Source organism: Lissotriton helveticus, chromosome 12 (assembly GCF_964261635.1).
Source record: "Lissotriton helveticus chromosome 12, aLisHel1.1, whole genome shotgun sequence".
NCBI classification, from domain to species: domain Eukaryota; kingdom Metazoa; phylum Chordata; class Amphibia; order Caudata; family Salamandridae; genus Lissotriton; species Lissotriton helveticus.
This window is the reverse complement of record NC_136073.1, coordinates 843,439,243-843,456,532: the sequence shown is the minus strand read 5'-3', so window position 1 is coordinate 843,456,532 and position 17,290 is coordinate 843,439,243. Positions and strand designations below refer to the sequence as shown.

Here is a 17,290-nt window from a genome sequence, read left to right as displayed (position 1 = left end):
ACACTGAGAGTTTTCTTAGCTGCAATATCTCGTTTCCGACATGATGGCTCTTCATCCCTCTGTTCATCACGAATTATACGCCAATTCTTCAAAGGGCTCTTCCGCAAGTTCCCACCAGTGCGTCGCCCTCCTCCAGCTTGGCACCTCAATGTGGTACTATCTCAACTTATGAAGTCGCCATTTGAGCCTATCCATAGGGCGGATATTAAATTCATCACCTGGAAGGTTGCACTTCTTCTGGCTTTGACCTCATCTCGTCGCGTGAGCGACCTTCACGCTTTTACTGTCAAACCGCCTTATCTACAGTTCAAACCTAACGGAGTGGCACTTCGTACCAACCCCTCTTTCCTACCTAAAGTACCTACAGATTTTTCATTTGAATGAGCCTGTGTTCCTCAAGACTTTCTTTCCGGACCCAAGATCTCCGGCGGAGAAGCGCTTACATTCTCTGGACATCAAACGATGTCTTAGATTTTACATTGCCAGAACTGCCCCCTTCCGCAAGTTTAACCAACTGTTCATTGCCTACGGACGACTGCGCAGGGGACATCCAGTTTCCAAGCCGATTATTGCCCGGTGGCTTTCCTCAGCCATTGCCTTCTGCCACCAACAAGCGGGCAAACCATTGCAGTCTTCAGTGAGGGCTCATTTTACGAGGGCGATGTCTTCATCCACCGCCTTGTTTGCTGGTGTGCCACTTCATCAGATCTGCCGTGCAGCGACATGGTCCAGCAGGCACACCTTCACCAAACATTACTGTTTGGATGCCATCAATGAAGCGGATACCGCAGTGGGACAGGCAGTGCTTCGCCATCTTTTTCAGTAAGGTGAGCCTCTGTTCCCTCCTCCTTAGTGTTTCCTGTGATTGCTATGATGTGTTATATGACTGTATTATTATTATTAGTACTGTCTTGATTTCTCCTTCATATGCCTAGCAATCTCAGTTCTAGGAGGTTACTGCTTTCTATTCTATTCAAGCATGTGAATCTATGAAAGACACCCCTAATACTGGAGAAGAACAATTGTTACTTACCTATAAACAGGTGGTTCTCCAGTATTGGTGTCTTTCATAGATTCACATGCGACCCACCCTCCTCCCCTCAGAGGCTCTCTTCTCCTCATACACTCTTGGTTACTTTGTGCTACGAAAATCTGAGGGCTTGAGCTTCTGAGGAGAAGGTTCTAGAGGGTGCTGGCGCCTGATTGGCTGCAGTTTGGACTAACATAATGACACTAATGTGTTACAAATAGTTTTTTCTCTTTGCCTTGCATTCCTATGTAGGAATCGTTTTTAGAGGATTTCAGTTGTATTTCCTTTCTTTTTCTTGTATTATGTTTATATATATTTATATATATTTAGCATTATTGCTATTTTATTTACCGAGGGACTCCCACTTCGACGACGGGGAATATTCAAGCATGTGAATCTATGAAAGACACCAATACCGGAGAACCACCTGTTTACAGGTAAGTAACAATTGTTCTTATGTTTGCGTAATCTGACATCATTTTGTGTTATACTTGCTACACGAAATTCCGCTATTGTGCCACATCATATAATTATGTGCCATTTACAGCACAAAGTTAGCATTAGTGGATGGGAAAAGAAGAATGCCATGAACATGAGTAGCTGCTTGTGTAACTTGTGCTTTTTGTGTTACATGTTTACAATACATGAGTCGTCAATGCCTGGCAGGAGGATGCATTTCACACTAAATATAGCACCAAATGCTGACCTAATTATGCAAACGTTTTCCTAAATATTGTGCAGTTAAGCAAAAGCAAATTATGCGCATTTCACAGACCCCTAATCGGAAGCTCTGAGCCCCACTCAGTTCCACCTTTTGGCCTGAATCAGTAGGTATCACAGAGGTTGCCAGGTGTGACAGGACATTGCATTCATAGAGCATATCTGGATTAACACAGTGGTTGTGGAGAAGTCACCAGTTCTGACCTTACTGCAATTGCTCATAAATTTTGTGCTGCATTTTGTGAGAGTGAGCAGGCTGCATGCACGTCAGCAGAGGCATGAGAATACTAAGGTGGCCCAGGTGGTGTCCAGCCTACCACCAAATGTCAGGGGCAGATATTTTGAAAGGATATTACTATGTCATAAGACACCCCAACAACTAACATGAAATGCATACTTCATAATAAACAAGCACATCTATTTGCACCTCAGAGATCAACACTATAGAGATGTCCTTTATAATGTGTTTCCTACTGTCAGTGTCGACAGGCAGTAGTTTTTTTGTTTGTGAAAACACACGGATATAGCCAATAGAAAGTGTCATATTAATTACAAAAAACGTTTGTCGAAGCCTGTAGGCAACATTTTATTAATGGGGACAAGGTGTCAAAACCAATGGACAGTGACTTATTGATTATGAGAATATTTTGTCAAATCCAATTTATAAGTAAGTATCTATTTATTCTGTAGAGCCTGGATTACATTGTTCATTATTTCACCTTTACGTGTGATATTTAGCTGTGTGTACATGAAAATATTTTCTTTTTAAAGTAAAAACACTGTCTGAAGTGGTAGTGTTATGATCATTATTATCCCAGTTCGAGTTTCCAGTCTGCATCACCTACCTGAGTAAGCACCAAACTGCTCTGTATTTCTCTTTGTGGAGCATGTGCTATGGGAGTGTTTATAGTGGTCAGATTTGTGTCCTATAGAAAGGTGGCCCCAGAAAACTAGAAATAAAGACTCCCAAACGACATAATTGAACCCCAGTAATGCCTAATATGCCCTAAGACTGCCTTAACCAGTTCCCCCAAAAAGCTTTAATAGCTACTCAAAGGGTAGCATTCCCACAAGCTATGCAAAGTAGTATGCAATTGTTTATTGGTATTGTAATTGCATTTATATAGTGCTTGCTACACCCGATGAGGCTCTGAAATGCTTTCCGAGTAGCATGCAACTCCGGGGTCCCAGTGTGAGTGGTTAATACTGTTCATTTGTAATTTAATTATACAATTTGTTCTCTTCAGATGGAATCTATCTCATGTAGTATTCTAGGATTCTTGTGGTCGGAGTTTACAAATTTCAGTCTTGTGTTCGTCACATGGTGCCTTTTCATTAATAAAACTGCAGTTCACCGTGACTGGGATAGATTGAAAGAGGATAGGATTAAGTTTAGAAATCGAAGGCTTATGTTTAAATTGAATGAATTAGGTTATTCGATTGTAGGGCTTACAATCATGGCTACTAAAAGAGTTTGAGCAGTCATACAAACAATCTTTTGCAGCCTGCTCAAGGAAAATCAGCAGATTGATAATAAGCAGTGCCTAAAGGTGTATATAGGGCCAGAAGGTATTTGTTGTTTTAGCAGAGGATGCTCTATAGGAGTAGAGCAGGCAATAAAGGTAGATCAGGACAGAACAGCAGCAGACAAGCGAAGAGAAGTCCACAAGGGGAAGACTTTGAAGGAAGCTGTCCCCATTGCTGACATATGACATGCCGATCATTGCCAACACAAACACACAAAGGCCATCCTTCAAAGCGCAGAGCGCAAACCATGAGAACCTGATTTCGATCTTGCTTATGCCAGACCATGAGATCTTGGCCCTACCACGGTCAGCACTGAAGTGCATGTTACACAACTGTAGATCTTAACCAAACATGATGCATCATGGGTTGGACATACTAATGGTGACTGAAATGTGGTTATATCAAACCTCCACCCCTCTTATGGATATATGTCTTAATACCCCCCAACTTCACCATCAAGCATCTTGATCATCTGCAGCATCTGCAGCATCATGACAGGGTGGATTGCATTTATTAACAATAACTCCTTGCATGTTAATCCCTTCCCAGTGGACTGTGTCATATTTATGAATACATGGGTGTTGAAATCCTCATAGCAGGCAGATCACTAGCTACACAGCACCTCATATACCATCCTCCAGATCAGTTGTTTATCAAATAAATAATGGAAACAATTACAGTACACACTATGCTACATCCTAACGCCGTCTTTCTAGGGGATTTCAGCATTCACTGGAGCCACGAGAGCAACATGCAGGTTTTCACTCTAAAGCACTTCTTCACTGATCTAAACCTTGTGCAAGCCTGCACAAGCCCAACACCAAAGGAAGAAGCACTGAGCACAGACTTTATCGACTCAAATGACTGCCAGACCATCATTCAATTACATTCTAAATCACAGGGCACACACAGAAAGCAAAAAGCCGTGAGATCAACACAATCACTAGGCGAGAGATGCCAGAAAGATGAACATAGAGTATCTTTCATCTCTATGCAGAAGGCACATTACAACCCCATGTGAATTAACAAAGCACTACAACCAAACAATGACAGACATAATGGAGGTAGTAGTCCTATCCCGCCACAAAAGCAACTTATACCATCCCTAGTACAACCAAAATCTAAATGAAGAAAGGAGGAGTCTTAGACTTGCAGAGAGATTATGGAGGCACAAACATCGAAAATCCATCAAAAAAAGATACAGGAGCGAAGAAATAGCTATGAAACGTTCGTATAGAATGCCAACGCATCCTTCTTTAGATCACAACATGATAGCGCAAGAAACCAACCTGGTAAACTCTTCGAAATTGTCAAACAACAAACCGGGATAAACAAGCCAACCATGAAAGCAACAACTCAACATAAAGCCATCTACAGAGAAAGGATACAGGACTTAAACATCAGCATTCACCCCTACTCAACAGGAAATTACAGTCTTTGAGAAAGACTGAACTCTCAACCAACCCACCAAAACCAAAAGTCAGGCAACCTGGAATGGTTTCAAAACCCTCAGCGAAGAGATCCACAATATCATAGTTTTTCTGAAACCAACTTCACATTTTAATGACCCAATCATCTCTGCTTTCCTAAAGGAGTTTAGTCAACTTTTCTCCTCCCTTTGGGTGATGATTGGAAACTCATTTCTAACCCCAACCCACAATCCCAATCCCTGAAGATTTGGCAGGTTATACCACTCCTGGAAAACAACAGTGGCGGACCGGACAGATCTCAATAAATGTTGTCCGGTGTCAAATGTCTCCTTCCTTGAAAAACTTGCAAAAATATGTTCACAACCAATTCGGTCACCACATTGAACAGTTCAATTTACTCGACAGATTCCAGTCAGGATTTAGATCACGTCACAGTACAGTAGTTGCCAACCTACATATCATATAAAATGCTACAGAAAATCCTAGACAATAACAATTCCTTTCTACTCATCATCCTCAACTTCTCCTCAGTATCAGGCATGGACAATCACAGCAATTTGTTAAAATTAATAGAACGCAGACTGAGATTGGCAGAAAAGGTCCTCAATTGTTTTGCATTTTTTCTACAAATCTGATCGTAGTGAATGAAATTGAATAGCTCAATATTAACCGCAATCCCATTGAGACTAGGAGTCCACCATCTCCCACACACTCTTCCAGCACTATATGGAAACGCTGACAGAGATCCTGAAACAAGCAACCCTTGCATACCACATGTATTTGCATGAAAGGCAGCTATACTCAAAGCTATGCTTCCTGGAAGCTATCATCTGGCTTAATGCCAATAGTACAAACTCAGACCTGGCTATTGTGAAACCACCTCAAATTGAACTCCCTGAAAACCAAATTCCTACTCATATCCCAACCGCACAGCCCCCGCCCCACTCAAGAATAGTTTTCCGCCCGAAGGTATGCAGACATAATATCGATGTCTAAATATCGATATACCATTATATCGATGTTTAAATATCGATATGACAGAATGTCGACCATCAAGAATATCGTCGACCAGAATATCAACATGCAGGTAAGAAATATTGTTTTAATTAATATCGATGTTAGTAATATCGTTAGTAAAAATATCGTTGTTAATAACGATTTTTTTGTGTGTTTTGTATGTTAGTATGTGTTAAAAGTATAGCTTATTTTTGTAATGCATGTTTGAATTTTTTACAAGTATTGAATTTTATGTTAATTAATTTTTGCGTATTTTAGTTCTGTAGTGGGTTGTCGGTTTATGGGGAATAGGGTGGGAAGTAATTTAATTATAATATATTTCATAATAATTTTTTAGAAGTTATAAATGTTTTAAAAAACATACATATTACGTTTTAGTTCCCTAGCTGGTTGTGGGTTTATAGGGAAATAGGGTGGGAGATTAATTTATTTAAATTAATTAATAATTGTATTAATTAATATTTTTGTATTTAATAAATTATACTGTTAATTGTGGTAATTAATTTGTTATTAATTAATAATTAATTGGTTGTGAATAGTTAATTGGTAAATATGTTAATTGTGTACATTTTTGAGGAGCGGGTTGTGGTTTTATAGGGGAGTAGGGTGAGAAGTAATTTAATTATAATTAATTATTAATAATTGTATTAATTAATATGTATGTAATTACTATTTTATATTGTTAATTGTGTTAAAATGTTATTATTTGGATATTAATATTAAATAATTGGTAAATATGTTAATTGTGTTATTTTGTTTATGAGTTGGTTGTGGGTTGATAGGGGAGTAGGGTGGGAAGTAATTTAATTAAAAAAAAATGTATATACAATATTTATTTAAAGTTATTTTATTGTGTTAATTGTGTGAACTAATTTATTTTTGATTGTTTTTAATTTGCTTGTTAATTGTTAGTTAATTAATTAATTGTTAAATAATTATGTTAATTGTGTAATATTTTACAATATTGGTGGTGATGTTTATAGGGGAATATAGTGGGAGGTAAAATATTTTTTAAAAAAATAGTTATTTGTTAATTAATGTTAATTATTTTGCAAGAGTTGCACTTGGTGGAGTGGGAATAGTAAATTATTCCCTCCCGCTATCCAACACTTTCTCTGCTGTTGCACTCGCTGGAGTGGGAATAGTAATTTTTACCCACCCGCTATCCTACACTATGCCTACTGTTGCACTCACTGGAGTGGGAATACTAATTTTTACATACCCGCTATCCAACACTTTCCCTACTGTTGCACTCGCTGGAGTGGAAATAGTAATTTTTACCGACCCGCTATCCAACACTTTCCCTAATGTTGCACTCACTGGAGTGGGAATAGTAATTTTTACCCACCCACTATCCAACACTTTCCCTATTGTTGCACTCACTGGAGTGGGAATAGTAATTTTTACATACCTGCTATCCACCACCTTCCGTACTGTTGCACTCACTGGAGTGGGAATAGTAATTTTTACATACCCGCTATCCAACAGTTTCCCTACTGTTGCATTTGCTGTAGTGGGAATAGTAAATTATTCCCCTCCGCTATTGATTGATTGATTGATTGATTGATTTTAAGTTTTCTTAAGCGCGCAGCTACCCTGGGGCATCCTGGCGCTGAAAAAGACTACGGAACTGAGGGAAGGAAGGGTCAGGAAGTGACCTCAGGGGAACAGTAGAGTTTTTAGGCGTTTCCTAAACCTGAGGTAGTTGTGTTCTTGCCTCAGGGAGAGGGGGAGGGCGTTCCACAATCTAGGAGCATTATAGGAGAACAGGCGACCGCCTGATCTGGCCTTCCTGATTCTGGGGACATTGGCGAGGGAAAGAGAGTTGGACCTCAGATGGCGACTCGACTGTTGTAGAGTCACCAGTGTCCTGAGTATGGGAGGGCCCTCATTGTGCAGAATTCTGTAGGTGATGCACAGGGTCTTAAAGTTGACCCTCTCCTTCACTGGCAGCCAGTGCAGACTTCTGAGAGCTGGTTTAGCTGAGTTCCTCATTGAAGTTCCTGTGAGGATTCTCGCCGCTGCGTTCTGAGCGCATTGAAGTCTATGGGTCACCGATGCTGGGGCTCCCAGATACAGGACGTTTCCGTAGTCCAGTCTGGAGTTCACGAGCCCTTGCAGCAAGAGTTTCCTGGACTGGAATGGCAGTAAATGTAAGATCTTCCGAGCCATCTTTATCAGGCCGAAGCAAGTTCCCGCCGTTTTTCTCGCCTGAGTTTTGAAGCTTAGATCCTGATCAAGCCAAATCCCTAAACTCTTGACTTCGGACTTGGGGATGGGTGGTGTTCCCATGCACGGAGGCCAAGGAAGGGAAGTGGGAATTTTGTTGGAGGTCCCTAAAAGGAGAATTTCCGATTTTTCCCCGTTTAATTTTAGCCTTGATTCGCACATCCATTGATGCACCCCCTCTAGACAGCTGCTCAGGTTGGGCAGGGCATTGTCCGCTTGGTTAAGAGAGACGATCAACTGGGTGTCATCAGCATACATTATTGATTTAATGCCATACGGCTTTACAACATCCTCAAGGGGAGCCATGTAAGCGTTAAAGAGTGTGGGACTCAGGGAAGATCCCTGAGGCACACCACACCCGAGAGGCTGAACAGAGGAGACGGAGTACCCGTCTGCTACTTGGAAGGACCTGTTTTTGAGAAAGGATGATATCCAGGCCAGGGCGGAGTCGGCCACTCCCATTAGGCCAAGGCGCTGGACAAGGGTTGCATGGTCCACCGTGTCGAAGGCGGCACTCAGGTCGAGGAGGATCACTGCCACTGTTCCTCCTGCGTCCAGTATGCCTCTGGCTTCCTCGACAACGGCTAACAAAGCGGTGTCAGTCCCCTGTCCTGGTCTAAAGCCTGTCTGGGACATGCGAAGAAGATGGTTGGACTCTAAAAAATCCGAAAGTTGCCGATTTGCTACTCGTTCGGCTATTTTACTCATAGCTGGAAGCAACGAGATTGGTCTGAAATTGGAGGGGTCTGAGGGATCCAGGTGTGGTTTCTTTATGAGGGCCTTGACCGTGGCTTTTTTCCAGTTCTCCGGGACTATACCATTTTCAAAGGAAGCATTGATCAGTTTAGTAAATAGGGGAGCAATAGTGGAAGCCACTAGTTTCAATTTACTAATTGGGGCTGGGTCTGATGGGGAGCCACTTTTGACTTTCTGTAAAACGTTGAGGAACGTTTCGACGGAGATTTGGGAGAAAGCGGTTAGTCTCGGGGTGTCTTGGAGAGGGGAGGGGCCTGGTAGTGCTTGGATTGTCAAAGGGGTTGGAAGGGAGGTCAGGATTTTGGTAATTTTTGCCGAGAAGAACTCTGCCATTTTATTGCAATTTGCACCGTCCACGTCAGGGGGGGATGGAGGGTCTTGTATTTTGGTGAGGAGTTTCACAATTCTGTAGGTCTCTCTCGCGGAGTTAGCGGCTGAAGCTATTTTCTCCTCAAAGAAGTTGGCCTGTGCAGTTTTTAATGCATTTTTGTACAGTCTAATATGGGTTCTATAGTTGCTTTTATCGTTTGTATTCCAGTTTTTTCTCCAACGGCGTTCGAGCTTTTTTCCCTTTCTTCTTAATTCGCGAAGTTCCTCTGTGAACCAGGGCAGTTTGGACGATTTCCTACTGGATGGGAGAGTTTTAAGAGGTAGGACTGAGTCGAGGGAGTCTTTTATCCAGTTATGAAGTTGGATTTCAGCTGACGAGGGGTTAGGGTCTACTAAGGGGGTCGTAGCCGTCAGTGCTTGATCCCACAAGATTATGTCCAGTTTTTTCCAGGGCCGAGAAGGGGCTCGGGGAAGGGGAATATCAGGCAATTTGCCTGGAAGTTGCAGTTTAAAAGGAACCAAAAAGTGGTCTGACCAGGGGAGGGGAAGAGGAGTTTGTGCAGTAAGGGAGGAGAGGTTGGAAAAGATTGGGTCAAGTAGTCGACCTTTCGTATGGGTGGGTTCTTTGTTAAGGAGGTGAAGATTGAGGGAAGCCAGATCGGCTTTTAGGTCAGTTGCAAGTTTGTTGCTTTGATCGTTGAAGTGGAGATTTAAGTCTCCAAGAATTGTAAAATTAGGGGTAACACAAGCCCGAGAGGAGATGGCCTCTGTGAGTGAGTCTATGAAACGCCCTACCTGTCCCGGAGGGCGGTAGATTAGGGCACCAGAGAGTGTCGTAGATGGTGGCAGGTGAAGGGAGAACAGAATGTTTTCACTATCCAGAATGGGGCTATCTTTAAGTTGGCATGAAAGATTATCCCGGTAGATGATCGCAATCCCTCCACCAATACCCTTCGGTCTATTCAGAGATTTGATAAGGTATCCGGGGGGGGAGTGCCTGAATAATGTCTGGATCTGTGCTAGGGGAAAGCCACGTTTCTGTTAAGAACAGAGCGTCTAAGCCAAGCTCTGCTAGTAGTAAGTGGATTTCTGTCTGGTGCTTTGGGAGTGACCTACAATTCAACAGGGCCATTACGAGATGTGCCGGTTCGGGTTGGGGGGATGGGGATAACCTGTATTCGCAGTTTGGGCAGCCCAAAGGGTCGGTTTCTGGCATGATAGTTTCCTTACATCCAGTGGTCACTGATTCCCTGAGCTGGTACAGGGTGTCGAGTGAATATATTAACCTAGGGCCATTGTAACTAGCCTGGGGTCTAGGCTCTGGGCTCGGTCTGGCGCGGACGGGCGCAGACGGGCTTACCTTCGGCGCGCCTTCGGCGCGCAATCGTCGCGCCCGCTGCGCTCGTCCGCTGCGCTTCCTGGCGAGACACATGGTTTATAGTCAGGGGAGGAGTGGTCAAGGGGGCGTGGCCGCCTGAGGTGGGCGTGTCTCTAGTCGCGCCTCGCCCTCGAGAATGGCGGTGGGAGTGACAAGCGTTGCAGCGAGGAGCTCGCTGTTCGTGAAATTGCTAAGTGCAAATGAAGGTGATCGTTTTAAAAATACAGAGTATCACACACAATCGTTTTTAAAAAAATAAGATTTTTGTCTCAATCTCTCCCGGCTTCCGCCTCAGGAGTCTCGTAGGTCTTTGTGTCGCGCTTTCCAGCTGCGCGCACTATTTATAGTGTGGTCAAGGGGGCGTGGCCGCCTGAGGTGGGCGTGTCTCTAGTCGCGCCTCGCCCTCGAGAATGGCGGTGGGAGTGACAAGCGTTGCAGCGAGGAGCTCGCTGTTCGTGAAATTGCTAAGTGCAAATGAAGGTGATCGTTTTAAAAATACAGAGTATCACACACAATTGTTTTTAAAAAAATAAGATTTTTGTCTCAATCTCTCCCGGCTTCCGCCTCAGGAGTCTCGTAGGTCTTTGTGTCGCGCTTTCCAGCTGCGCGCACTATTTATAGTGTGGTCAAGGGGGCGTGGCCGCCTGAGGTGGGCGTGTCTCTAGTCGCGCCTCGCCCTCGAGAATGGCGGTGGGAGTGACAAGCGTTGCAGCGAGGAGCTCGCTGTTCGTGAAATTGCTAAGTGCAAATGAAGGTGATCGTTTTAAAAATACAGAGTATCACACACAATCGTTTTTAAAAAAATAAGATTTTTGTCTCAATCTCTCCCGGCTTCCGCCTCAGGAGTCTCGTAGGTCTTTGTGTCGCGCTTTCCAGCTGCGCGCACTATTTATAGTGTGGTCAAGGGGGCGTGGCCGCCTGAGGTGGGCGTGTCTCTAGTCGCGCCTCGCCCTCGAGAATGGCGGTGGGAGTGACAAGCGTTGCAGCGAGGAGCTATCCAACAGTTTCCCTACTGTTGCACTTTCTGTAGTGGTAATAGTAATTTTATCCCCTGCACTATCCAACATTTCCCTACTTTTATAGGTAATGTAGTGTAAATAAAAAGATATATATATATATATATATATATATATATATTAATTTTAATATTTTAATTGATTATATATATATATTATTTTTATATTTATATTACAGGTTTATGTATATATATATATATATATATATATGTGTGTGTGTATTCAGAACTTTTCTTATGTTTCTAAAATTGCATAATTAAATAAAATAATTATTTATTAATATGATTAAGTTAATATATATATATAAAAAAGTATGTTTAATTTTTTTATATTACATTTATCATCTATCAGTTTTAAAATTTTTACATAATTCTAACTGTTTTTAATAATTATATTTATTATTTAATACATGTTATATTATTTTTAAGAGATTTAAAAAAATGATATTTTAAACAACTATATTTTGGTTTTGATATTTTTGTACTTACCATTATAGAGATAGGCTGTCGATATTCTGTCGAACGATACTGTAGACTCGATATTCCTGTAACTCGATATTCTGTCCGTCGATATTCTGTCAGTGATCCACGCCCGAAATTGCAAACCCTCCATCAACTCAACTAAATCCTTTGGTAGAACCTTGGATAAAAACCTGAACATGCAGGCACACTCCAGCCCATTGAAGACTCTTTTGTATATATAAATAGTGTGCCATCTTCCCACAATTCTTATCAGCAATGCAAAGCCTGTTTCTGGGTAGCCATGTGCTCTACTAGAACTGGAAAATAAATAAATAAATAAAACATAGTCATCTTAAGAAACGGAGAACGTTCCCCCCAACACCAGTCTTCGAAATTGCAGTACCATCTATAGTCGTTTACAGACTAGAAGATGCCTGTGCTCACTGAATTGGATTACCTAAATCACAAACGGCACCACTCAAGGTGATCCTCAATGCGGCAGCGGGATTGATAACAGGCAAAAGAGTTATTGCCCATATCATGCCCTATCTCAATTCTTTCAATTGACGCTCATTCAAAGTCAGGAACCAGCTGACAATAGCTTGCCTAACGCACAAAGCCCTGTACTATGGGTAACCTAGGTACTTAGCAGAAAAGTTAATAATCTTAGAGGGCGGCCTCTCTCGTCAGAGTGCAAACTTCCTCCTGCTTGAGCCTCCCTGAGTCAGAAAAAAGAAAACCTACACACACTCCTTTTCAGGAGCTCCCTCTGGAGATTTAACGAACACATCAAGCTCCATTTTCAAGAAAGAGGATAACAAGGATTTTAATAAAAGATTCCTACCATAATGATCTGAACCAAAGACAATCTATGGACAGCTTGACTCCCGGGCCTAATCTGTCGCCCAGACACAGGCTACAGGAATGCCCCTGGTACCCCTTGTACAGCAACCTGGGATGGCGATCGATCATTATGATGGCGTTTGCATTCATAATATACATTATGTTTCTGTACAGTACCCGGTTACCAGGAGAGCAAACACAGATGAAGCACCTGATGGTTTTTGTTTGAGGTGCTGCTGTGAGAATATATGTGACGTAACGGGTTATGATTTGTTGTATGTAGAGTGCTCTTATACCCTACAGTCATGTTTGAGCTTTATCAAACTCTTTAAATAATAAAGAAACTAAAGGTTAAAGGAGGAAGTCAGGCTTAGTATCATACAGGGGTGGACAATCAGTACAAACTCTATAAAAATGTCTTGCTTAAGAGTCGCCGTGCTCTTCCTTGGGGCTTTGAAGTGGTGCAGGGTAGTCAGAGCTGTTGTTTTTTGTATTGGTCTTCGTCGGTAGGTCTTACTTATGTTCCCTGATGTTCACATTGGGAGTGACTGACACCTGCCCTTCTTCTGGTTCAGACAAGAGAAAGGTATTTTTGTATCTTTATATGTGCAAGTAGTCATTAACAGAAAATTTGTAGACTTCACAAAAAAATTCTGCAGCCCAAATGAATAAAAACAACAGTGCAAGAGAATAAGCTCAAAACCTGCACTCCTCAATTAAGAATTCAGACAACCCTGCCTCATAATTTGGTCTTCCATGCCACACAATCCTTGTAGCCCTGACACTGGGACAGTCCTGCAGTGTTTGAGGTTGCCGCCATGAAAAAATCTATTTTTCTCAAGAAACTCCATTATTTGTTTAGCATCCTAAGGCTCAACAAAGCAAGGAAGGTGGTGTGACAGCCCTTAATTTGTATTCCAAATAACGTCCTGGATCCAGATGCATAAATGTGCACCTCTGTAGGATACTTTTGCACCAACATTTGCACCAATCTACTGGTGCCAAAATGATAAATGCAGTAACTGGGGTGAAGGTGCTACTTTAGTTAGGTCGTTTGGTGCAAATGTCGATTTTGCTCGGGTTGTCAGGCTAAATTAGCTATAACCCATGCAGTGTTAGGTAAAAAGTAATGAAGACTTTGAGGTTCTAATAATATAGGACTGATCTTGCATCTCTAAAGCCAGTTTGTGTCACCGGCATAGTCTTAGGCTAGCATGAAAATGTTTTAGAATGATTTTCAGAGACAGTGTTGATGAGAAAAGGGAAGAAATTGCAAGCCAGTTCCCTGTCTTGATGATCTTTACCACAAGCCCTAAAAGTGTAGAAGGATTACCGCGGGTGCCCATACCTGCTCCAAGAGGCCCATGGCGAGAACTGGAAATGCAGTGAATACCACAGCATATAAAGCGATGAACCAACTGTCGTACACCATCTAAACGAGAGATGAAGACACAGGAATCAAATCAATGCTCACTTGTACTTGTTTCACTCATCCATAGCCACGCGTTTCCATAACTATGTTCACACACTTGCCACTCTAAATAGATACAGTGATGAGCATTGAAAAACAAGCGTTCTGAAAATGCACAACTCAGCCGACACATTAGGTGGGAGGAGCTATGTCCTGCATATGGTATTAGAATATTGTGGCCAAAATATATCTTGACAAAAATGCTAGGTCCTAAATACTGTTTACAAAAAGGTCACCGCACTGGGCTTAATACTATAAAATCTACACCTAAAGGAGCGCTATTTATATGTGTAGGATATTTATGTCAGCCAAAATTTAAATTTTCCTTTCAATGGCATACGTCTGCGTCCATGCGTCATCGAATTGCATGCGCAAGACTTTAAAAGCCAAACCAAGATTTGGAGGTCTAAATACCACTATGCTTGCTGTAAATGACATCTGGAGAGATGGAAGTCAGTATGTAATCCAAGTAGCAGTTAGAATCGTGAGCCTGGCTGTTATCAGAGAGCAAACTAGTATGGTGTTTGTAAGAGTTTGAATCTTGGTGCAAGAGTGAAATAACTATCAAACGGGAACATCCTGTACGTCTGACAGGTAAACAACGCTCAAAGACTCTGTAATTTTGAATGATTCTGGGATTCTTCTGCATTTGTTAGATCACCTAAATGAAGCACTGTCCGAATCTGTAGAGCGCCATCTCCGATCATTCAGAAGACCGAATAATTGGATCAGTGGATAAATAAATGAATGACTGAATCTTATAATTACAAGGTTGACTTCTCTCACCAATTTACAAAACTCTTTGGAAGGAATGCTGTATCATAGTTGTAATGATTGTGAGGCGAACAAAGCAAGATACAGTTATCTGATTAAATGACAAATTGAGTGAATATGGGATGGAGGTGAAAGAGTTAGTTTAAATAGGGATTTCTCATTTTGCAGTAACAATAAAAAAGTGAGTGAGCGATGGCCATGTAAATGTAACATTTAATACTTATGTGAAGTTTCATACATTTAACAAACTTTGCACTTCTTGAAGTTTGCAAAGCTTTTCAGAGTTGACTTAGGATAGAAATTGCTTTACAACATGTTTTGCAGATGAAGTTTAAGCAAGTAAGTTTTTTCCCTTCCCACAAATCCTATTTCTGTGGGATTTTATGCCCATAATTGTTTTTGTAAAGTCACAGCATTTGTTAAAACATGGGGGTCGATTAGGATGGCGGACGGACAAAGTCCGTCTGCCATCCTGTTGTAGGAAGGGACCGTCCGCCACAGGGGCGGAGGTCCCGTGTGTCGAATTAGGATGCACCCGCCACAGTGGCGGGTGCATCCTGCATTTTTAACATTGCGGCGGGCGGTGCTGAAAGCACCGCCCGCCGCAATGCTGAAAATGCATGTTGTGCGTTTCAAAGCACAACATGACAGGCGCCGCGCGGTGCCTGCCATGTTGTACTTTGAAACGCAGGGGGTACCATAGGTACCCCATGTGCACCCCCCTTCACCCTGCGGGACCGCAATGAGCCCCCAAAGCAAAGACCGTATGCCTTTCCACGGCGGCAATGCCACCGTGGAAAGGCATATGACCGCCGGCATCGTAATATGGTTGGCGGTGTCTCGCAGACACGCCACCATATGTAAGCACTTTTTCCGCCGGTCACGAAGGCGACTGGCAGAAAAGCGCGGACGGTCTTGCCGTCTGCCGTGGACCCCCCAGCCATCCTAATGTGGCGGGGGGTCTTTTCTGTGAGGATGGCGGACGGATTGCCCTCGCCGGGCCGGCAGTGGCTACCGCCGGCCCGGCGGGGGCAATCCGTCCGCCATCCTAATCGATCCCATGGTTCTGAGAGGAAAATATTCACAACTTTGTCCATCATTAGTGAAGACTTACATATATCGCAGACAAGCTACTGTGTTGCAGCATCAGTGCTTAGCAAAAATCTTGACTATACAGGTTTTGATAATGAAAAACCACAGAAAAGTGATGATATAATGAAGCTGTGTATCAGCCATAACAGCTTCGAATGGACCCATGTCCACACATATTCGAGAAAGGGGACTCAACCATTGCCAGTTCTTATTACCTCAATAAGAGGGGTCTCTACCAAGACCACTTTAAGACATTTTAAACGTGTTATTTACACTCCTTAAGCAGCAGAGCTGAAGATTCTGCCAGGTTCTCTTTCATGTATCCTTATATATTTTACTATTGAATCTTTCTTTGCCTTTCACTCATGGCATATATCCTGGTGTTACACCTTTCTCCTGATGACTCAATAATATTTCTGGGCTCTTACATCATTTGTAAAATATTGTTGTATACAGAGCATCCTGGGACATAATATTGAAGATTAGAATATTGTTTTTTTTATTTATAAAAATATTTGTTTATTATATTGGTCAAATTAGCCCCTTCCCTGCTAAGTGCTAGGCCTCCGCTGAGACCCCACCCCCCGTGCTAAGCAAGCCTTTTTTTTGGCTATCTGCGGAAGTATGCGCTTAGGCTACTGTAACCTTTTGTCCACATAAGGTATGCATGCCAAATGTACGTACTTTTCTTCCAACATCTTGAGGATTCCAAAGGTACCCAGGATTTGTGGATTCCCCCAGAGGGGACAGAGAAATTGACCAAAATACAGCTATTTCTTTTTATTTTTTAAGTAAAATGGGAGAAAAGTGCTGCAGAAGAAAGCGTCTTTTTCCCTACAAAGGTTATCATCAAAGGGTGTGTGGTGCTAAAATTACTATCTTCTCAGCTTTCAGGAACAGGCAGACCTTTGCCAGAAAACCAACATTTTCTACACAGTTTTGGCATTTTACTGGGACATAGCCTATTTTTCCTATTTTTTGTGCTTTCAACCTTCTTCCAGTTAGCGGTAGAAATGGGTGTAAAAGCAATAATGGATCTTGAAGAACTATACATTTCTGAAAAGTAGACAAAATTCTTTATTCATCAAGGAGGTAGTCATTTGTGTAGATCCTTCAAGGATTTTCTATAGAAACTACCAATTGAAATAAAAAATATTGTGCTTGAGTAGCAAAACAGTCGTTTGTGCTAACTTTTTCACCTGTACCTTCTTCTAAA

General features: G+C 42.1%; 1 protein-coding gene across 1 annotated transcript in view; it reads right to left on the bottom strand.

The window, feature by feature from the left end:
• LOC144798879 (phospholipid-transporting ATPase IK-like) overlaps positions 1-17,290 on the bottom strand; it is a 441,858-nt gene that overhangs the window by 67,507 nt on the left and 357,061 nt on the right. The window contains exon 24 of the mRNA XM_078669971.1: positions 14,086-14,169. Coding sequence (XP_078526097.1) covers positions 14,086-14,169 — 84 coding nt within the window. The remainder of the gene's footprint in view (positions 1-14,085; positions 14,170-17,290) is intronic.